General features: G+C 53.8%; 1 protein-coding gene across 1 annotated transcript in view; it reads right to left on the bottom strand.

Moving 5' to 3' along the window:
* Nucleotides 1–23,887, bottom strand: part of sntg2 (syntrophin, gamma 2) — a 523,724-nt gene that overhangs the window by 345,639 nt on the left and 154,198 nt on the right. Inside the window, exons 5-7 of the mRNA XM_072500541.1 lie at nt 9,561–9,604; nt 9,413–9,454; nt 5,664–5,751 (exon numbers count right to left, since the gene is read on the bottom strand). Coding sequence (XP_072356642.1) covers nt 5,664–5,751; nt 9,413–9,454; nt 9,561–9,604 — 174 coding nt within the window. The remainder of the gene's footprint in view (nt 1–5,663; nt 5,752–9,412; nt 9,455–9,560; nt 9,605–23,887) is intronic.

Below are 23,887 nucleotides of genomic sequence, written 5' to 3'. Positions count from 1 at the left end.
GGGACTCCAGCAGCGACGGGGAGGGCAGCTCCAACAACAGCCCCCCGGCCCAGTCCAGTGACAACACAGGACACCAGCACACAGGGCACAGACAGACATGAAAGGACACAACATGGAGGGGATGGACAGACAGGACACGGCACCCCAGGGGACCCCTGACCACAGGTCCGATGAAGATACTGAGGTTGCGTCACATCTATCTCTAACACCCCCGCCATCGCAGAGCCACTCACCTCGGTTGGCCATGTTAGTGGTGAGGCTTCTGGGACACTAACTGGTGCGCACCACACAGGCGCTCCGGTACAGCAGGTGGAGGTAGGAGCAGCCGAGGGGCCGGACGGTGGGAGGGCAGCCCAGCCCCGGCAAACTCCTGACACCCGGACGGGACCCGGGTCCCTGGAGTTCCCCCGCCAACCCATAGACCCGATGCAGTCGGTGACCCAGGGGCGTGAGAAGGTGACGGCCGGTTTCCAGCACCTGCAGATGCAAGTGCAGGAGTGCATCCGCGTCCAGGAGCAGGAAATGGTGCCGGTCATGAGTGCCACCCAGGCCAACACCGCACGGGTGGCATCCGCGGTGGAGGCAATGGTGGCGACGGTGTCAGGCATGGGTCTGAGCCTGCAAGGCCTGGGGCTATCTGTGCATGCGGCCTCCGCGGCCCGGGACAGGGCTGCCGTCGCTCAGGAAGCCATGGGCCAGACCCAGCTGAACATCGCAGAGGAGCGCAACGACCTGGCCCTGTCCCAGCACGCCACGGCCCAGTCCCAGCAGGCCACGGCCCAGTCTCAGCAGGCCACGGCCCAGTCCCAGCAGGCCATGGCCCAGTCTCTGCAGGCCATCACTGACAGCATCAGCGCCATTAGCCGGGTGACGAACGGCGTTGTACAGAGCCAGACACGCACTCCCTAAGTTCCATGGCCCTGAATGTCCAGACTCTGGTCGATACCAGCGCGGGCCTCCAGGACAGGCAGTGCCAGGTGATGCCGGTGCCACAGGTGCTGGATTCGCCCACCCCCCCAACCCATGGAGAGCCCCCGGGACCACTGGGCACCCCGGGTGGAAGGAGGTGCTGGGGCCCCACCCGGGTCCCCCTGCAAGGGGGTCCCAGAACTCCGCGCCACGTCCACCCCCCCTCACCCCCACCGCCCCTAGTGCACCTGGTGGACAGCGGGCAGAACAGGGTGGCACCACGCCATCCAAATTGCCCAAGGTGCGGCCTGGCCAATCCAGGCCGGGCCACTCCAGGAAGCGGCCACCGACGGACCCCAATCACAGGGCAGGAATCACAGGAGTCCACCTCCCGTTCTGCTGTGCCGTCTGGGGGAACACCGAGACGTAGTCATAGTGCCCATAAGCCCAGAAAGGTAGACACGGATGAGTGAGTTGACACGGGTGCAGGGCACAGATTAGTTAGATGGGCTCGGGAACATGTACAGGACGTCTGTTATTAAACACATTCCGCACCTATGAGAGCTGCCTCTGTACTCTGTCCGATGCGTGCGGGGGTGGGGCGGGCACCGTGTGCCAGTGTGTGTGAGGAGTGCTGCGATATAGGTTGTGCTCCGGTGCATGTGACCTCTGCCCCCCCCCCCCCCCCCCCCCCCCCCCCCCCCGCCACGGCCTCCCCCTCCCACGGTTCCCCCATACCAGCCCACACCCAGCTCTACGATAGGGCCATGAGATGCAGTATCAGGGCTGCGTGCAGAGTCCATCCAGGTGGAGGGTCGTGATGTGGCCATGAGTCAGACATTGTCGAACGATGTATGGCTCGGAGCCCATCGCAGAGCGGGCTGTCATCATCCTCCATGCTTGTACCGCTTACATCATCAACTGTGCCCCCATCCCGTTGTGCCGCAGGCGGAAGTGTCATGGAGGGGTGGTGTGCATGCGGGTTTTGTGGTGGGGGGGGGGTTGGGGGTGGGGGAGGTGAAGGTGGTCATCTGTTGAGGAGGTGCCGAACCCGCTGCCTGTGCCTATACCCATCACTACTGCCGCCCACCATGGTCGCCATAACGGGCAGCTACCAGCGCCTCCCGTGCCTCTTGGCCCAGCTGGCGGCGCCGGGCAGCCTCGTGCTCCCATCCATCACCCATATCCCGTGCATCAGCTCCCCCCTCGCCATTCCCCTCATCTGGGAGGAGTTCCCCTCATCCTGATCCTCCTCCTCCACCAGCACATCGCCCCTCTGCTGGGCTATGTTGTGCAGGACACAGTAGACCACGACGATGCAGCCGACCCTCTCCAACCGGTACTGGAGGGCCCCTCAGAGCGGTCCAGGCATCTGAAGTGCATCTTGAGCAGCCCAAAGCACTTCTCGAACACACCCTTGGTCGCTGCAAGGGCATCGTTGTAGCGTTGCTCCCTATCCGTCTGTGGCCTCCTCCTATGATGATAGGCGTCATCAGCCTCGACTGCAATGGGTAACCCCTGTCACCCAGCAACCAGCCCAGCAGCCGGGGGATGGGGTGTCCCTCGAACATGGCAGGGATGAACGATTGGGACAGTATAAAGGAGTCATGCACACGGCCAGGGTACCTGGCGCAGACGGGCAGGATTGTCATCCTGTGGTCACAGACCACCTGCACGATCATTGAATGTGTACCCTTCCTATTTAGGCACATGGCCCTTTCCTCCGAGGTGGGCCGCATGGCGATGTGCACTCCATCGATCGCCCCCTGCACCATGGGCATCTGGGCAACAGCAGCAAAACCCGCTACGCGGGCATCCTTGTGGGCGCGGTCCGCAGGGAACTGTATGTACCGGTCCGCGATGGCTTATAGAGCGTCGGTGACGGCCTGGATGCACCTGTGCTCCCCACTCGGCGACTGGAACGACCCCGTCGCGAAGAAGTTGAGGGCGACCGTCACCGTGACGGCGAGCGGGATGGCATTTCCATCCCCGGTCCCGCGTGGTGCCCAGTGTGCCATCAGGTGGCAGATGTGGGCGATGGTCTCGCGGCTCATCCGCAGTCTCTTCCTGCACGCCCTGTCCGGGAGGTCCTCGAAGGACATGCGGGGCCGGTACACACCGTGTCGCATCTGACGCCACCGTGGCCGTGGCACATCTTCCTCCTCCTCCTCCCCCTCGGCATCCCCGTGCTGTGTCTCCCGCATGGCGGGATGCCCCTCCTGCGCCTCTCGGGCATGCGGCACTGCGGCCTGAGCACCTTGCACGAGCCCCACTGCGGCCCGCTGCTCTACAGCAGGCTCCGCCACCTCCCTCTCACTCCCGTGCTCCATCTCCCACTGGGCCTCATGCAGGGGCAGCAGACCCCGCCACGGCCGCCAACAACGCTGGAAGATGGCTGAACATTGTACGATCTGTAGTGGGTGGGAGTTGACAGGGTTTCATCATTGGTATACCCCCCTCCACGACCAGGTGCCATGGGTAGCATGGCAGGCCCGGTTGCCAGCATGCGCCCCACCCCCGCCCCCTCAGTGCCCTGGCACCAGTCGGCCACCCCCCTGCCAGGGCCACCGTCAGCTGGCACTGCCCTCACGGGGGGGGGGGGGGCTGCCGTGTGTGCTGCCCTGCAGCTACCCACTGATGGGTGCCGTGGTTTGGTGAGGGGGGGTCTGGCATACATCAGGATGGCTGGGCCCTGTGGGCCGCGGCAGTGGATAGGCTGGGTGGACAGCCGCGTGCCCGCCATCATGGCGGGCCGTGGCCCCCGCGCAGCCTTCCGCACCCCCACTGCCCCCACCACCAGCCCCACCTCGCCCCACCCCCGGCAGCGGATGTGTCGGGCCAGCCCCACCCACACCGCCCCCCCACACCCTCTCCCACCGCCGGCAGCGGATGTGTGGGGCCACCCCCACATCCCCAACCCCCGGCAGTGGATATGTGAGGCCAACCCCCCACCCCCCTCATCCCACCCCCACCCCCGCAGCGGATGTGTGGGGCCACCCCCCCGCCCCCAGGGCCTCCCCCACACCACCCGCAGACATGGCCGTCCCGCTCCATATCCCGGGGTCCCCACCCCCAACGCCGTCGTGCACCACCCGTCCCTCCCCTGGGGGGGCCTCCCCACGCCGTCACCCACCTCCTCCCGCAGCGTCAGCCAGTACGACTGGCTGATGCTGTTTTATAGCATGTTGGAACGGCGCCGCCGTGACATCCAGTCACGCCGGCGGGACCTCGGCCCATCCGGCCCGGGGAATCGCTGGCCCACCGGAGAATTGCCGCTACGGCCGTTTGCGACGATTCTCCATGCGGCCCGGCGCCACTTGCGCGCGGCCGTTTACACAGGGGTGGGAGAATCGCATCCTGGCATCGTGGCGGCGTGACGCGATTCGCACGGTGCGTGGCAATTCTCCCACCCGGCGGGGGGTTGGAGAATCCCACCCATGATTTCTGATCCCCTGCTGAAACATGCAGCCAATAAATGAAGTGGGACATAAAAAACCATTGTAGTATGCAGCCTGCACTGCTTGGATTACACTGAATGTGCATAGGTTAATTGCATATCACATCCCTCACCCATTTTTGGGTGCTTTCCAACTTATCCCCAGATGGTTATTGCCTGCAATTAGCAATTGTTACTACTGATTATAATTTTGTTTCTACCTTCCATTGAAGCTTTCTCAGCACTTCTCCATTACCTTTATACTTTGTCGTATATTCCAAGGAAGTGTCAGGAGACAATTTCCAACACTAACCCGCCCCCCCCCCCCCCCCCTCGCCAAACACCATACCAGATAGTCAGAGGTTGAACTCTGAATTTGGAGGAAAGTGTTAGTCACAGGACTCACCATCTCTCCCAACCACACCCCCACTGTGCTTCTCTATGGCAACATTCTCCAATTGGGTTCGGAAACCCAAGCACAGCTGCAGACCTGGCAGCCAGTATTGCAAAGGCTCCTTCAAAGAAAAAAAGGATCCTCACCTTGTAGGCCTTTTCCCCTTGCTGTCACCTACCTCAGACGCTCTGATCTGATAGGGGCTCAGGTAATTGGTCCACTGACAACTTTGTCAGATGGCCCTACTTCTCAGGTATGCTTGCACGGTAATTGCAGGGCCAGCAGTAATAGGCCCCTTCAGCCTTATGCCCAAGGAAGTGTTCGGTCTGCAATAATTGCAGGCACAGGTCCTCCTTAAATCCTCAAGGGGAAGTTTAGAAATACCAGGGCAACATACTCGCGCATGGAAAATTAACTTGTCGGGGGGAGGTGTTAACCAATTAAAAGTAACAATTGAAAAAACATTGTATAAATACAAGTTATTGTTACTTGGACAATATTTAAGGAAGTTTAATTAACCCAGTGAGTGAGCACTTTGTTAAAATAGTGGACAGGAGAATTTCTGATGAACGTGTTAATGACCAATATTACGCTACATGATTTACATTCACTTTATGGTTGGTAACCTCCAAAGTGGCATTAGAACATATCATATCTCAGAAGGTAATTGAAATATATTTACAGAGATGTTTGTAAAGAAATAAATAAGACAGCGCATTTCAGATATATAGGTACTAATGTGGGCAGCTAACTGAGACAATCATTATTTATAATGATATTCCATGTAGTGCTGCCTCAAGGCCTTCTGTGTCACATTCAATGAGGAAATCTCACAGGACATTGTCTCTGCCAATGCTGTTCTTATTTAATGGCATCAAAGTAGAAAAGAACAACAAACCAATCTATATTATTCGGCTCTCTTACCTAGTGGGAGTTTAAGGAAGCAAGGGGCTTCCCTGAGGTACTGAACGGTGATAGTAACTTCATCCCCAGCATTTCGCAGGAGGTGGACCTGTCAGTGTGATTTATAACAACAGATTTACTGCAAAGAAACCACCAGATACAGCACATACAACAAAAACATGGCCATCTTTCATTGTATTTATCCTGACCAAGTGGCAATCCTCTCCAACCTTAACATACAGACATTAAACAAAATAAAGATCACTGAGCTTAACAATTGTATTCAGAGCAGTGAAAAAGCCGTGAACAGCAAGTGATGGAGTGGAGATTGATCCTCATTCCGTCTATTTTACAGACAGATAATCCATATCCAAAGAACGCTATAAAAGACCCAACCAGATATTTTTGAAGTGACCCAGGTGGTCTGAAAGTTGTGTTGTTCCTTTTAAACATGTAAAACAGAGGCTAATGCCGATTTGAACCCCCCCCTCCCCCACCCCGCATCCCCACTTCCCAGTGATCATGAGTGGTGCACATGAATCTCTTAGAATTATGTTTACTTAAAATTAATTTAAATGCACTGCAGGAAAAAATAATTTTAGATGTTCATAGAATCCGTACAGTGCAGAAGGATGCCATTCAGCCCATTGAGTCTGCACTGACCCTTTATTAAGCAATCGTTTTATTATTTAACCTCACTGAAACCTGCTCTGTACTTTGTTCCTTGAATGCATTTTTATGGCATCAGTATGAGGCACATTCAAAATTGAAGAGCTTCTGTGATTTCATTTTTTAAACATGATGTCTGGAGCCATGGCTTCAAATTTTAATTTTCATACTTGAGGAAAGAACTTACAGTGCAAATTTCACGCATTCCTCCAGTTATTTATGCTGACTTCTGCTTGTTATCTGCTCATGTTGACATTCTGGTGCAAGCTAATGAAATTGGCTAGAAATTTTACTTATAAATTTACATTGGCAAAACAGGGATAAAGAAGGGTGTAGATTCTGTGATAAGTGGCGATTCCAGCTCTGCAGGAAATTCCAGGCTGACATGTTAAGTTGATGCCCTGTCTGACAGTTCAGGTGCACCTTAAAAGATCCCATGACACCATCACTGGTTTCTTGCTTAGCATTTATCCCTCAACCAGCATCACCAAAAATAGGTTAATTGATCATTTTGTTCTCATTGCTATTTGTGTGCCCTTGATGTTTCAGATATCTAAAAATATTGCTAACGGAGATGACAGGCGCGGGATTCTTCCAGCCCTGGGCAGGGCCGGAGAATCCCCGCAAACGGGCCACGCCGCCCCGACGCCGGCACGTGATTCTCTGCAGAGTGGAGAATCGTCGCCGTTGGCGAGGCGTGGTTGGCGCAGCGCCAGTCGCGGGCCACTCTACGCGGCTGGCCCGCCGATTCTCTGGCCCGAATGGGCCGAGCGGCCATAAGAAAAGAGCCGAGTCCCGTCGGCGCTGTTCTAACCTGCTCTGGGCCGGCGGGACCGCGGCGTGGAAGGGTCGGGTGGCGGTCTGTGGGAGGGAGGAGGGGGGTCCGACCCCGGGGGGGGGGCCTCCGATGCGGCCTGGCCTGCGATCGGGGCCCACCGATCGGCGGGCCAGCCTCTGTGGCTGGGGGCCTCCTTTTTTACGCACCGGACCCTGTAGTCCTGCACCATGTTGCGTTGGGGCCGGCACGTTGAAGGAGGCCACTGCACCTGCGCGCGTTGGCGCCGGCGCCACTGTTCACGTCCTCGTTGGCGCCGGCGCAACTGCACATGTGCGGATCCCGCGGCACACAGTTCGCGCCCTGTAGGGGCCAGAATTAGTCCTTGGAGCGGCCCGTTCACGCCGTCGTAAAACGCGACACCGTTTACGACGGCGTGGACACTCTGCCACGGGATGGCAGAATCCCGCCCAAGATATTTAATATATAATGAACAGATGGCCTGGTTAGCCTACATGATAAGAGTGACAGCACTTAGCGTTGAAATGCTTTGAAACATTCTGCACATATGAACGGTTGTGTATAAATCCAGGGTTGAAGGAGGAAGATTGAGAAGTGATCCAGCAGATTGACAGGATTATGTGATCCAGGTTTTTTTTAAATTGAAAAAGATTTGGTCGGGTGTATGAGAAACAATTTCTTCTGGTAGGGAAATCCTAAGCAGGGAAACATAATCTTACAATTAGTGCAAGAACTTTGAGGAGGGAAATTTAAAAGCACGTTTTCGATACTAAGGGTAGTGCAATTCTGGAATTTTTTACCCCTGACTTTTTCAGATTCTGGGTCAACTGCAATTTTCAAAACGGAGATTGATAATTTTTTTTATTGGCCATCGGGATATCAAATTGGGTAAATGAAGTTGAGATACAGATCAGCCATGAACTCACTGAGCAGCAGGACATCTCCTGTTCCTAATTTCTTACGCTGTCCCAAACACCCATTGCATGCTTTACTATGAAGTGACTGCATTAGTTTTGTTAGCTCTCAAACCTTTAACTTACTTCAAGTCATTGGATTTATTTATTCTTAAAATCTGATCATTTAACTTTCTTCCTGCACCCATGTTTATCCATAGAATCCCTACAGTGCAGAAGGAGGCCATTCAGCCCATCGAGTCAGCACCGAATCATCGAAAGAGCAACCTACCTTGGCCCACTGCCCCGCTCTATTCCCATAACCCAAATTTTTAGCATGGCCAATCCACCTAACCTGCACATCTTTGAATTGTAGAAGGAAACTGGAGCAACCGGAGGAAACCCACGCAGACATGGAGAGAACGTGCAGACTCCGCACAGACAGTGACCCACGGCTGGAATAGAACCCAAGTCTCTGTCGCTGTGAGGCAGCAGTGATAACCTGTGCCTGATGTTATTTACACTGCTTGTAAGTGCCATTTAACCCTCTAACCATATTTAATATTCCAAGATTTGTCCTAATTTGTTGCCAGCGTTGCATTCAATTATGGAGTATCATAGAATCATAGAATTTACAGTGCAGAAGGAAGCCATTCAGCCCATCGAGTCTGCACCAGCCCTTGGAAAGAGCACCCTATTTAAACCCATACCTCCACCCTATCCCTGTAACCCAGTAACCCCACCCAACCTTTTTTGAACACTAAGGGCAATTTAGCATGGCCAATCCACCTAACCTGCACATCTTTGGACTGTGCGACGAAACCGGAGCACCCAGGGACACCCACACAGACACGGGGATAACATGCAGACTCCACACAGACAGTGACCCAAGCCGGGAATGAAACCTGGGACCCCGGGGCTGTGAAGCAACAGTACTAACCACTGTGCTACCGTGCTGCCCCACTGTGTTCCCGTGCTGCCCACTGGGCTCCCATGCCACCCACTGTGCTGCCAATAATATGCATATCATAATAGGGCAACACTAATGTGGGTGCTGCCAATGTAATGCTTTCTCGGCTTGCCATGTTGACAGTTCAATTATAAATCATACTCTCTAACTCTTTAAGCAATGAGACAAAACAGATAACTTGCTTTGAAAACGTGCAGTGAACTATATTTGGTTGTTGCAATGTAAGTACAGGTTGACGATTTCATTGCTGATTCTGAGTTCTCCCTCTGTGTACCCGAACAGGCGCCGGAATGTGGCGACTAGGGGCTTTTCACAGTAACTTCATTGCAGTGTTAATGTAAGCCTACTTGTGACAATAAAAAAATATTTAGTTATTATTCCTTATTGAATTCAATTAGAGAATGTAAGCTACAGCAAATGAATCAAACTAGTTAATACTCACCACTTCTTCATGTGTAGCATTTTCAACATTAATGCCATTAACCTGCAAAAACAACCAACATGGATATGTATTTTTAACATACAATTTTAGGCTAGTGAAATCTCTTCAGCAGAGCAAAATATAAAAGCAATATAAATGTTTTACTAACTTGTAGCACTGCATCTCCAACGAATAACATCCCAGTCTGGTCAGCTATATGCCAAAGGAGAAAATAAATGTGTGTGAGAAAGTGTGCTGGAAAAAATGTGCACAGTCAAGAGGCTTCTTAATGAAGGACAGTTATAGTGCCCTTGCTAATTCTCGACTGAGCAGGGCATTGCCAATTGATTCTTGTATCCAGAGGTTTAGCCAGAATTTCTACCTAAGTGCATAATGGGCGATAGTGAGTTGCGAGTCCCTTATCCCACTCTCTTGATTGACTGCTAACTTTGATGGGAATAAAAATTGAGAGCGATGTAAAATAGGCACCCTCATCCTTTATACGCCACTTCACAAAATCAAGGACCATCTGACTTCAAAAGGTGGACATAAGACTTCTTTGGAGACTGCTTGTTCCTTGTGAACGGAAAATGCCTCTGCTGTCTAATAAATAAAGTTAACGTCAAAGAAAAGCGAAGCTTCACGTTTTCACACAGACCACCAGAATTGTGAATAACAGATATCGAGTAGCTTTTTGTACAAACTATTATACAGCTTACATCATTTTGTTTGTCCTGCAGGAGTTAGCAAATTGAATAAATGCTGCAAGAAAAGTGCAAAATTATTTGACTTTCAACAGGGAGAAAAAAACATAAATCATTCCTGAGGTCCCAATGTTATTTATTTCATGCTTGCAAGCAGAAGAAAATCGAAGTGGTAAATAAATCAATAGACTTTAGAACCCAATTCTTAATGACTTCTGTATCTGTTATAACCTGCCTACTTACCATTGGCTGGGATTAATGACTATCCCACAATCCTGTGGGAGTATGAGCTTCCCCAATGAGGGGGGCGGAGAAACCACTAGTAAACTCCTAGTATAAATAAGCTGGCCAGTTCAGGAACCAGGAGGGAGTATGTAGCAAGGGAAGTTACTGCTACTGTTATGTATATGTGTTATAGTAAATAAATGTTATTACTTTGTATTCTTAAAACTCGTGCTGGATTCTTCGTGGCCCTTACAAAACTGGCGACGAGGATGGGATACACAGGATGCATCAGAGGGGGAATCCTCGGGTCCACGGGCCGTGGATGTATAACCGCGCCGTTCATCACGGAAGCGCCGGTCTCCGTCTCGTTACACGCCGCCTGATCCAGCGCCGCGTGCAAATGGCGTCCGGCCTGCGGCTCAACGAGTCCGACGCCCTCCTTCGCCAGGGTCTTCGGTGGATTCCTTGGACTTTGGGGGGGGAGGGATGTTATAACCTGCCTACTTACCATTGGCTGGGGACTAATGACTATCCCACAATCCTGTGGGAGTATGAGCTTCGCCAATGAGGGGGGCGGAGAAACCACTAGTAAACTCCTAGTATAAATAAGCTGGCCAGTTCAGGAACCAGGAGGAAGGAGTCGTAGCAAGGGAAGTTACTGCTACTGTTATGTATATATGTTATAGTAAATAAATGTTATTACTTTGTATTCTTCCGTGCTGGATTCTTCGTGGCCCTTACAAAAGTATCCCTACTATTTTTCCTGTAACTGTTCATTATTGTTAGTACAGTTTAGATAATACTCCACTATATCAAACCAATTTGGGATTCATATAATTCACCACTGGCATCCTCTAAATCTGCAGGTTTGGAGCCATAATGGACAAACAGGCATTGAGTGGAAAGAGCCATCAGCATGGAATCAAATATTGAAACGTGTGGAATTAAACAATACTAACAGCATTAAAATCTGTGTTGTAAAATGCATTATGAACAAAAGTATTTCTTTTTAAACCATCCCACATGTTGTAAATTTCTTCATGAGAATTGAGGCAGATCTTCTAATCATTAACTTATCTGCTTCCTGGAAATATTCCACTACTAATGATAATAATCTTCATTGTCACAGGTAGGCTTACATTAACACTGCAATGAAGTTACTGTGAAAAGCCCCGAGTCGCCACATTCCAACGCCTGTTCGGATCCACGGAGGGAGAATTAAGAATGTCCAAATTACCTAGCAGCACTGTGGGAGGAAACCGGAGGACCTGGAGGAAACCCACGCAGGCACGGGGTTCTATGCAGATTCTGCACAGACAGTGACCTAAGCCGGGAATCGTGCTGTGAAGCAACAGTGTTAACCACTGTGCTACCGTGCCGCTCTATTTACCTGTATGAGAGACAACAGAAAGAAGACTAACTCTGCCTAATACACCTGGGGCGAAATTCTCCGTTATCGGAGGAAAGTCCGCCGATCGGCGCAAAAAACGGCGCAAATCCGACTTGCGTCACGTCGGAAAAATGGGTCGATAGTCTCCGGCCCGAAATGGGCTAGCAGCAACGTAACGGGATCCGCGCTTGCGCAGTGGTTCACGCCGTGCAGCGTCATACGTGCCGCACGGCGTGACGGCTCATAAGGCGGCGCTGCTCCCCCCCACCCGACCGGAACACCCGACCGCAACACCCGACTGGATGGCTGGCCGTCGCTCAGCCCCGAAGTTCGAGTCACGCGATGTCGAGGCACTCCTGGACGCGGTGGAGCAGAGGAGGGACGCCCTGTATCCCGGGCACGGCCGCAGAGTTGCCCCACGCCACAGCCGGCGTCTGTGGAGGGAAGTGGCAGAGGCCGTCACCGCTGTGGCCCTGACACCACGGACAGGCACCCAGTGCCACAAGAAGGTGAACGACCTCGTCAGAGAAGGCAGGGTGAGCCTCCCCATATCCCCCCTCCCCCATATCCCCCCCTCCCCCATATCCCCCCCCCATACCCCCCCTCCCCATATCCCCCCTCCCCCATATCCCCCCTCCCCCATATCCCCCCTCCCCCATATCTCCCCCTCCCCCATATCCCCAAGTGAATCCAGCCCTAACCTTAACCTCTGCAATGCACGCGCAACCGATGGCGTGCATTCATATACCTGCCTAACAGTGTTGCCTTTTACCCCTGCCACCCCCCCCTCCCCCCCACAGGAGAAGCGCGCACACAATAGGGAGCATATGAGGACTGGAGGAGGCCCCGCTGATGAGAGGCCACTGACCGAACACCAGGAAAGGGCCCTGGAACTGGCTGGTGGACCTGGGGACCGGGAGGTTGCTGATGCAGAGGTCGGGGGCGTAGTAGCAAGTGAGCCACCGACAGCCCGTCCCCATATCCCCCTCCCCTATATCCCCCTCCCCCGTATCACCTGATCACTGCCTGATGTCTAACCATGCATGCTTCATTGTGTATCGCAGGACCAAACGTCCAGGCACCCATCCCCGCAGCTGCATACCGCCCGCAGGATGCCCCTCGGAGGCCACGGGAGACGGAGAGACCCGGACCCTCCGGCATGCGACGCCCGCAGGATGCCCCGCGGGAGGCCACGGGAGACAGAGAGACCCGCACCCTCCGGCATGCGACGCCCGCAGGATGCCCCTCGGAGGCCACGGGAGATGGAGAGACCCGGACCCTCCGGCATGCGACGCCCGCAGGATGCCCCTCGGAGACCACGGGAGACGGAGAGACCCGGACCCTCCAGCATGCGACGCCTGCAGGATGCCCCTCGGAGACCACAGGAGACGGAGAGACCCGTACCCTCCAGCATGCGACGCCCCCAGGATGCCCCTCGCACACCACGGGATACGGAGAGACCTGGAGCAACAGGGAGACGACACCCCCGTCACGTGCGGGAGCGACCACCCAGCGATCAGGGGGGCAGCCATAAGCCCCCGTCACATCCGAGCCAGGACACCACTACCCAGGACACCACTACCCGGGACACCACTACCCGGGACACCACTACCCGGGACACCACTACCCGGGACACCACTACCCGGGACAGCACTACCCAGGAAGACGAAATACCGGACAGTGTCTCAGAGTGGATGGGTGGAGACGAACCCCCACCCCAAAGTGCCATGGACACAGAGTGGGACGAAGTGCACGACACAACGCCACTGCTGTCACCAACACCCTCCACCATCGCAGAAACACTCACCTCGGTTGGGCACTTTAGTGATGAGGCGTCTGGTACACTCACTGGTGCGCACAACACAGCCGTCCCGGTACAGCAGGTGGAGGTAGGAGCAGCAGAGGGGCCGGGCGGTCGGAGGGCAGCCCAGCCCAAGCGAACATCTGCCGCCCAGATGGATCCCGGGTTCCTGGAGTTACCACACCCACACATAGATCCGATGCAACCACCGACCCGGAGACAAGCGAGGAGGGTGACGGGCGGCTTGCGGCGGCTGCGGTCGCAGGTGGAGGAGTCCACCCGCGTCCAGGAGCTGGGAGCGGTGCCGGTCATGCGTGCCACCCAGGCCGACACCGCACGGTGTCGTAACGGTGTCCGCGGTGGAGGCAATGAATGCGACGGTGTCAGACACGGGGAACGGTTTGCGAGGCCTGGGGCTTTCCATGCAGGCGGCGTCTGTGGCCCAGGAAATGGCTGCCCTCTCACAGGAGGCCATGAGCCAGTGCCAGTGCCAGATGGCAGAGGCGCTCAACGCCATAGCCCAGTCTCAGCAGGCCATGGCCCAGTCTCTGCAGGCCATGGCCCAGTCTCTGCAGGCCATCGCTGAGGGCATCGGCGCCAGTGGCCATGTGCGAGCCGGCGTCGCACTGTCACAGACAGGGTTTGCCAACCCCCTGGGCTCCATGGCTGCAAACCTGCAGACCCCTGTCGATACCAGCACGGGCCTCCAGGACTGGCAGCGCCAGATGTCGGGGGGGCGTCGGATGGCCAGTCCGTTCGCATCCCCCACCCATGTAGAGACTGTACCGTCTGGGGAACCACATAGACGTAGTCAAAGGGCCCGTAAGGCCAAACAATTAGACACTGAGTAAGTTGGCACGGGTGCAGGGCACAGATGAGTTTTAGGGGCTAGGGCATGTGCATGAACTCCTTTGGTTATTAAAGTCAATGTTACACCTACAGAAGCTGCCTTTGTGCTCTGTCCAAAGTGTGCGGGGTGTCATGTACGTTGAGCGCAAGTGTGTGTGTGAGGGGTGGTCTTACTTCAGCCCCAGGTGAGTCTGCCCCTTCCCCCTGGGCCGCCATCAACAACCCCCGGGCAGAGGACGGGACCGTGCGCTGCAGTGTCACAGCCGCATGCAGGGATGGTCCGGGTGGATGGTGGTACTGTGGCCATGGGTCAGACATAGTCCAACGATGTAGAGCCAGGAGCTCACCGCAGGGCGGGTTGTCATCATCCTCCATGGCCTGCGATAGACACGCGTCCACCCGCAACTGTGTGAGCCCGGCCGTTGTGCCGCAGGTGGATCGGCAATGGGGGGGGTGGTGTGCATGCGGGTGGGGTGGGTGGGGTTGGGGAGGGGGGTGAGGGTGCTGGGTGGGTGGATGGGTGGGGGGTGTGGGTGGTCGGCTGTTGCCATGGTGTGCGGTCTGTGGCCATACTACCCGATTCCCACGCCCATCTAGTCAGTGAAGCAGGCGTCTATCAGTCTGTCTTGTGCCCGCTGGGCCAGCCGGTAACGGTGGACAGCCACCCGCCTGTGTCTTCCCCGTCTGCCATGACCATTACCCCCATCCCCCTCATCTGGGGAGGACTGCGCCTCTTCCTGCTGCTCCTCCACTCCGCCCTCCTCTGCCTGCGGCACATCGCCCCTCTGCTGGGCTATGTTGTGCAGGACGCAGCACACCACAATGATGCGGCCGACCCAATCTGACCGATACTGGAGGGCGCCCCCAGAGAGGTCCAGGCACCTGAAACGCATCTTCAGCACGCCAAAGCACCTCTCTATCACTCCCCTTGTCGCTACATGGGCATCATTGTAGCGGTTCTCCGCCTCATTGCGTGGCCTCCGTATAGGCGTCATCAGCCACGATCGCAATGGGTAGCCCCTGTCGCCCAGCAACCAGCCCCTCAGCCGGGGATGGCGTCCCTCGTACATGCCGGGGATGGATGACCGCGACAACACGAATGAGTCGTGTACACTGCCTGGGTGACGGGCGCAGATGTGCAGGATCATCATGCGGTACGTTCATCGAATAGGTCCCCTTCTTATTAGTGAACACGGCCCTGTTATCTGCAGGTGGCCGCACGGCGGCGTGCATCCCATCGATCGCGCCCTGGACCATGGGGAACCCGGCCACGGCAGAGAAGCCCACGGCCCGGGCATCTTGGCTGGCCCGGTCCACGGGGAAGCGGATGTAGCGGTGCGCCATGGCATATAGGGCATCTGTCACTGCCTGGATGCACCGGTGCACCGATGTCTGCGATATGCCGGACAGGTCCCCACTCGGTGCCTGGAATGACCCCGTTGCATAAAGGTTCAGGGCCACTGTAACCTTGACGGACACGGGGAGAGGGTGTCCCCCGCCAGTGCCACGCGGTGACAGGTGTGCCAGCAGGTGGCAGATGTGTGCCACGGTTTCCCGGCTCATCCGGAGTCTCCTCCTGCATTCCCGGTCCGTGAGGTCCTGGTATGACTGCCTGGGCCAGTACACACGGGGCGCCCTCGGGTGCCTCCGTTGCCGTGGGGCCGCGACGTCCTCCTCCCCCTCCTCGTCCTGTCGGTCAGGTATCCCTGCAGCCTGGGCGGCTGCCGCCTGCCCCTCTGCAGCAGCCTGCGCCGCCTCTCTGGCACGCTCCTCCTCCTCCTCCTCCTCCTGCTCCTCCTCCTCATCCAGGGCAACATAGACATGAGCGGCTGCCGCCACGGCGGCCAACATCGCTGGATGATCTGAAAACATGACGGCCTGGTGGGGGAAGGGAACGACGACATGTCATCATTGCCCATATCCCCTCCTCCCCCCAGCCAGATGGCATACGACCGCATGGGTCCAACTGTTGGAGGCTGGCACCTGGCCAGGTGGACCAACTCACTTCCCCTCCCATCCCCCTCCCCGGCACGGACCCCCCCCCCATCCTCCTCCCCGGCACGGACACCCCCCCCCCAACCTCAACCCCGGCACGGACACCCCCATCCCCCTCCCCGGCACGAACCCCCCCCCCAACCTCCACCCCGGCACGGACACCCCCATCCCCCTCCCCGGCACGGACCCCCCCCCAACCTCCACCCCGGCACAGACACCCCCATCCCCCTCCCCGGCACGGACCCCCCCAACCTCCACCCCGGCACGGACACCCCCCCCCCAACCTCCACCCCGGCACGGACACCCCCATCCCCCTCCCCGGCATGGACCCCCCCCCAACCTCCACCCCGGCACGGACACCCCCATCCCCCTCCCCGGCACGGACCCCCCCCCATCCCCCTCCCCGGCACGGACCCCCCCCCCCCAACCTCCACCCCGGCACGGACACCCCCATCCCTCTCCCCGGCACGGACCCCCCCGCCCAACCTCCACCCCGGCACGGACACCCCCATCCCCCTCCCCGGCACGGACCCCCCCCCCCAACCCGGCACGGACACCCCTATCCCCCTTCCCGGCACGGACCCCACCCATCCCCCTCCCCGGCACGGACCCCCCCCAACCTCCACCCCGGCACGGACACCCCCATCCCCCTCCCCGGCACGGACCCCCCCAACTTCCACCCCGGCACGGACCCCATCCCCATCCCCCTCCCCGGCACGGACCCCCTCCCGGCACTCCCCCGGAGCCCAGCCTACTCTAACCACCCCCCCCCCCCCCCCCCGCCGCACACACACACACGCAAGCCGAGACACACCTCTCCTCACGCATTCAGACTGCGGCCACGCCATCACCTGCCCAGAGCCAACCCCCCAGGCCGTCACTCACCTCCACGCTGGTCGGCGTGAACCTGGAGCACAGGGTCACGCCGATGAAAAGGAGGTTTAATTTACGTCGACGTGAACGGTCATCACGTCGACGGGACTTCGGCCCATCCGGAAGGGAGAATATCGGCAGGCCGAAAATCGGCTGCCTTGCGCAGACCCGTGACATTCTCCGTGGCAGCGGCGACATTAACGCCCCGCCGACTTTTCTCCCTTCGGAGACTTCGGCAACCGGCGGGGGCTGGATTCACGGCGGCCAACGGCCATTCTCCGACCCCCAGACGCCCCTGATTCAGACTAAATTCTTTAAAAAGGCACTGCATTTTGCAATGTCAGATATCTGAAACCACTTGACATAGTGTAATACTTGTTGAGGGGAAGCTGAGGGCATTGTATAGACAAACATGGCAGCCATACGGCACCCGGCACAACCCACAAAACAAACTGCTGAATCAGTTCATCTGTTCTTCGTGGCATTAGTTGAGTAGAATGACATTACATTTCCACTGTAAAAGAATCAGTTAGATGTTTAACATAAGATGGAATTTTATTGTTTACGGAACAAGAACCATAGTCTTGGACCTCACCCTCAGTGTGAGAGGCAGTGGGTAGGTTCGCCTTACATCTGATTGCTCTAATTTTAATAAAGCTCGATGGAAAAACTAGGCTACTGCTGTGAGAAGTGAAGACAAATACAGTTAGTTGCTTCTTCTAAAGAGATCTATTTAAAATCAATGCAATTCGGGCCCCAAATGAGTATTATATGTTACAAAAGAGAAACTCTCAGTAATAAATGGTGTATTGGTGTATCAGAACAGGATGGTAATTCTGGAGTTTTTTTGGTAAAGTAGCTTGCGAGAAATTATTCTCGCTGTTGGGGTGTATCGGTTAGCAGAGGACACAGATTTTAGATAGTTAGCAAAAAAGCAGAGGTGAAAGAAGGAGAAAGTTTTTCTTACATGCGTAGTTATGATTTGGATTGTATCGCCTGACAGGGTGGTGGAAATGGTTTCTACAGTAACCTTCAAAGAGAATTTGATGCATGTTTACAAAGGAAACATTTTCAGGGCTATGGGGAAAGAATAGAGGAGTGAGTTGAACTAGCTGGTTCCTTCAAAGATCGAGCACAGGCACAGTGTAAAATTCTATGTAAATCTTGTGGTGTCAGAAGTAAATTGAACTCCAATAATCCATAGAAATCAGAATTTCTAATCCACAGATAGGTTCAACCAGGCAGCACAGAAAGAAAGGTTTTCATAATTCAAGAGCACAGCAATGTCACAACAGAAAGAGGATGAGAACATACATTAATGTGGTGTAGGGTAAAACATTCTGCAAATTTACCACAAAAAAATCATATTTGATTTAAAATATCGATCAGTAATATTGCTCCAAAAAATACTTTGGCAATGTGTTTAGGAGATTGAGCTCAAATGTAAACTTGTAACGATGGTAACTGAGATCTTTGCAACATAAATATGCCACACTCGGATTTTATTCTCAACAGACCATGAAGTGAAGGAGGACCAACTACCTGGCAACAATGAGCAAGTAATTGAATCAATTGAAAGGTGTTTGGAGAAGTATGTTTAAAAACAAATGAGTAAATTATAGTTCATATATGATCCATGAATACAATGAAGAATGAGGACGATACTTATGTTGAAGCATTTCAGACCAGCAAGCAATAGCAAAAGTATAACTTGTTTGAGAAGTAACAACTGTGGACTGAACACTTACAAATGGCTATCTTGTATACTAAAGACGGGTGGCCTAAATAAAGGACTCCCAATGAATGTAGCAAGTGATAAATCTTCCCAGCTGAACACTCAGTTCGTTGAGGTACAGGGACGGAATGCAGTTACTGCTCCATTGAGGAGAAAGAATCCTCGACGGACATTAATATGTTCTTGAATTCAGTGACATCAGTTAGTCTGCAAGCAATCTGAGTTTCTTCCTTTCTTGGATATTGACTCACTATGCACTAAATCTACGTTTACGGTAGCAGACTAACTGCATACTGGTGAGATGAGTCCCGAAGCAAATAATTAAATGATTTTAATTACAACTGTGATCAGTTTCATTTATTTCTGTCAACATAACTTGTTTTCACGTAATAAAAAAAGAGTGAAAACACATTTCCCATTTCAGTTAGTTATTTTGGTATCAAACACAATGTGGTGAATTTTCAGGTCTTTTGGTTGGCAGAAACAAAATAGTAGTGTCCTGAAAAAGGTGCGCAGCTGCTGTTGCTGCAATGGCAGCCATGTTTCCTTGGAGCTATCTCTGGTCAGCCAGAACAGCCTCCTTTCTAAGGGGGAAGTAGTGTGACAAGATTATTAAAAATGTGAACTAAAGTCCTGTAACAATATATAAAAATAAAAGAGGACCCTGGTTGGCATTTCTGGAGAAGCAGAATGAACGCTATGTATGCTCTGCCCAGTAGCAACTGACAGCCTTTGCTGACAATATCCAGTAGCTGGATGGAGGCAAAGGCTGAACTGTGGAAGAGGCAAGTTCCTTTTTAGCACCAGTTGTGGCCCAGGAGGAGCAAGAGTGCTCCACTACTTCCCCCTACGATTCGACCCTCCACCTTGTTAACGCTGAAACCACCAGTGAGCAGACCCGTCCTCACGATGAACTGTACCCAATCCCACGTACAATTGAAACTCTTGATCTGTGATCCCCATCCCCAACCTCCACTGATGAGTATTAATGATGGGGAGAGATGTTTCATATTTCATTTTCTGTCATTATTCGCATGGCAATACTGGACCCTGGAAACACCACCATTCAACAGGCATGCAGCATTGCTGGGAGAGATGCAATGTGACAAACAACTTACAGTCCCAAGGCAGAATCAGATTGATTTGGTCCATTAGATTGGCAGCTTTACATTGACAGATTTTGTTACTCCAGTAGAAACGTGATTTTTAAAATACTGGGCTGTATTCTCCGTTTGGGAGACTAAGTCCCCACTCCGGCGTGAAAACGATGATGTTTTACGCCAGGAAAACTGGGCCAAAGCGGGCACCGGTTCCCTGCTTCGGGGGAGGGAGGGGGTGGTTAGCAGCCAGGCAGCGTAGAGATCCCAGTTCTAGCTGCCGATATGGCCTGCAGAATTGCCGGGTCTGTGGCCGCGCATGCGAACGGCGGCAGCCTGCAGCGGCTGTGCCGCGCTTCATGGCGGATGCCGCTCGTGGACCTGGCCCGCAAATATAGTGCCCCCCTTTGGTCGGCTTGCGTGCCCTGGACCGCCCCACCACTAACTCCAGCCCTGAATAATGACCCTCCCTCGCCGCCCATGGATCGGCCCTCCCCCAAGTGTGGCGGCGCTGGACTGAGTGCGCAGCTGCCACGCTGAGTTCCCGACGGGTGGAACCAAATGCTACCAACGTTGTCTCGTGAAATCGGGCGGTCGGGGACGGAGGGTCGCGGGGCGGGCCTCAGCCAACGTAAGGAGGGCGTGGATGCAGCACGCAGCGTACTCCTAGAGTATGCCGCTTTTCAGGGGTGGAGCATCGCGAAAGCGGCGCCGCCTCCGATTACGTCGCCATCAGGGATTTTCCGCCCCTTCGCCAAACGGGATTTCGACATTGGGGATTGGAGAATCCAGACCGCTATCTTTGAAGTTAGGGCAGGTACTCATCTCCCGAGCAGAGGTTGTATTTCACTACACACCTCTGCGTACATAAAGACAAATTCCTAACACCAAGCCTGAATACTGCTGTCAGCCTATCTAAATCTTTATTTGAGTAAGACCCAAGAAACAGCTGGGTGGAAAGCCCAATCCCATCACACCTTCAGTGGAAAATCTCATCATCATATTGAGAACTGAATGTTGACCAATAAACTAGGTGAGTTTGTTCCTCTTCTTCAAGCTATGGGAAGCTTTAATATCAGCCTCAGCAGCACTTCAATATAATGATGATATATTATACTCACTGTATTATCGTATTATATTTGGCGGCATGGTGGTTAGCACTGCTACCTCACAGAGCCAGGAACCTGGGTTCAATTCCAGTCTTGGGTGACTGTGTGGAGTTTGCACGTTCTCCCTATGTCTGCGTGGATTTCCTCCGGCTGCTCCGGTTTCCTCCCATGGTCAAAGATGTGCAGTTAGGTGAATTGGCCAGGCTAAATTGCCATTTACTATCCAAAGATTAGGTGAGAAAGTGTTTGTGGGGGACTGGGCCTAGGTAGGGTACTCTTTCAGAAGATTGCTGCAGACACAATTGGCTGAATGATCGCCTTCTGAACTGTAGGGATTCAATGATCTATGTTCTATAATTATATTGATGACAGATGAAGGTTCAGTGTGTATTGTAGCCAAGTTTACTGTTGATAGAGTAATGGAGGAAATCAAGTTGGGAGGATAATACAAAGGGTCTGAAGAGGTATGGATACTAAATAAAAGTTACAATCTATTGAGCCAGGGTTCCATTCTGGTACGTGACTGACCAGTCGTAACATCAGTTAGATCATAACAGTATGAGCTGGTATCGAGTTAGTATGGGGGTTATGAGTGGTGATTTTGAGTATGTGTTGACATCGGGATGGCATGGAGGGTATAAAGTGCTGGGGTGGTGGAATAGATGGAAAGTAAGTGATTGCTGAGGGCGAGAGGGATTAACAATGGGGAAAAAGTTGTGAAATTTACCTTAAGTAGCCAAAAATGTGCCTGCCCCTATGGCTGCTTATGCTCTGTCCCTGGGGTTGGTGGGCCTGATTGTATCCTGGTCCACCCTCTTGCAGCCAAAATTGCAAATTTTATTATTTTTAGGGTAAATTTCCTGACTTGAACTACCCATCTTGATGGACAAAATCGGGCCCTATCATTTCAGGTTTGTAGAGCAGATGGGAGATGAAAGTTTCTGACATTCCATTCCTAAATTTGTTTACAGGAACCTTTCTACTAACACGTACTTGGTGATTTACATGTGACTCTTGTCTCACCTCAAAAAGAGCGGAGTAAGTCACTTGGTTCTAGTAAACCAATAACAGGAATGTCCACAAGCTTTTCTGGGAAACTAGAGAGAGGGCAATAGATCCTGGCCTTCCGGAGAACAAATTTTAATAAATGACTGCACACGAGAAAGAGCCTTAGTCTGTGGACAAAGTTCTGATAATCATGTGTTTCAAGCAGCAAAAACATTTCAATCAAGTACATGAGTCCTTAACCGAATTTTAAGTGAGGCGAGTCCCATCAGTATGGTCAAAAATGGAATGGAAATAGTATTAGTAAGATTAAAAAGCTGCTTTGACTAAGATAGAAAACAGGAAACAGTAATCAAGCACAGGAATATTTAATTAAAAAATACAATTTCAAGCTCGTTTCCTTATTTCAAATTAAAATATATTGATGTAATTTTCTCAGGAATCTGGGGCGAAATTCTCCCCCAACGGCGCGATGTCCGCCGACTGGCGCTCAAATCGGTGCCAATCAGACGGGCATCGCGCCGGCCCAAAGGTGCGGAATGCTCCGCATCTTTGGGGGCCGAGCCCCAACATTGAGGGGCTAGGCCGACGCCGGAGGGATTTTCGCCCCGCCAGCTGGCTGAAATGGCGTTTGTTGCCCCGCCAGCTGGCGCGGAAATGCGGCGCATGCGCGGGAGCATCAGCGGCCGCTGACAGTTTCCCGCGCATGCGCAGTGGGGAGAGTCACTTCCGCCTCCGCGATGGTGGAGGCCGTGGCGGAGGCAGAAGGGAAAGAGTGCCCCCACGGCACAGGCCCGCCCGTGGATCGGTGGGCCCCGATCGCGGGCCAGGCCACCGTGGGGGCACCCCCCGGGGTCAGATCGCCCCGCGCCCCCCCCCCGGACCCCGGAGCCCGCCCACGCCGCCTGGTCCCGCCGGTAAATACCAGCTTTGATTTACGCCGGTAGGACAGGCAATTTCTGGGCGGGACTTCGGCCCATCCGGGCCGGATAATTGAGTGGGGGGGGGGCCCGCCAACCGGCGCGGCCCGATTCCCACCCCCTCCCAATCTCCGGTACTGGAGACTTCGGCAACCGGCGGGGGCGGGATTCACGGCGGTCAACGGCCATTCTCTGGCTCGCTGGGGGGTCGGAGAATGACGCCCCTGGTGTGATATTGGTAACCTGTTGACAATTTGTACCGAAAGATGGAGAGTTAAGGCTCGATCAAAATTAGGCTTCCTCCCTTATTGGCTTTCACTATTCGACAGTCTGGGCATCCTGGAAATTGGACAGCTCGGGCATTTAGCAGGCATGCATTATGTCCTTGGAGGCAGGGAAGGGACAAGGTAGACTGATAGCAATCTGCAATACTGCTGTGCAGACAGAAAGACCTCTCCTGTAGATTCATGCGAATCTAAGTGAAAAATGTATCTGCCATACCATCATTCCAGATGACGTAGCAGCACACATCAGGAGGAAACTAAGGAACAATATTAAAAACATTCAAATGTATGACCCACTGTTTTCTTTTCTAATGGTATTCATGCAACGTGCATTTTATTTTTCTTGACAGGCTGTCTCTTCATCCTTGCTAAGAAGTTTGGTTCTGTAGTAAAGTAAGCACCCACTTGTTCGATGGTACGCAGATAGGATTTTTGAACGACTGGATTATAATGAAACCTCTTGTATCTCTGAAGCTGTCAGATTATCAATTGAAACTGTCAAGCTTTAT

This window comes from Scyliorhinus torazame, chromosome 4, assembly GCF_047496885.1.
Source record: "Scyliorhinus torazame isolate Kashiwa2021f chromosome 4, sScyTor2.1, whole genome shotgun sequence".
Classification (NCBI taxonomy): Eukaryota; Metazoa; Chordata; class Chondrichthyes; order Carcharhiniformes; family Scyliorhinidae; genus Scyliorhinus; species Scyliorhinus torazame.
This window is presented reverse-complemented; position numbering and strand designations above follow the sequence as displayed.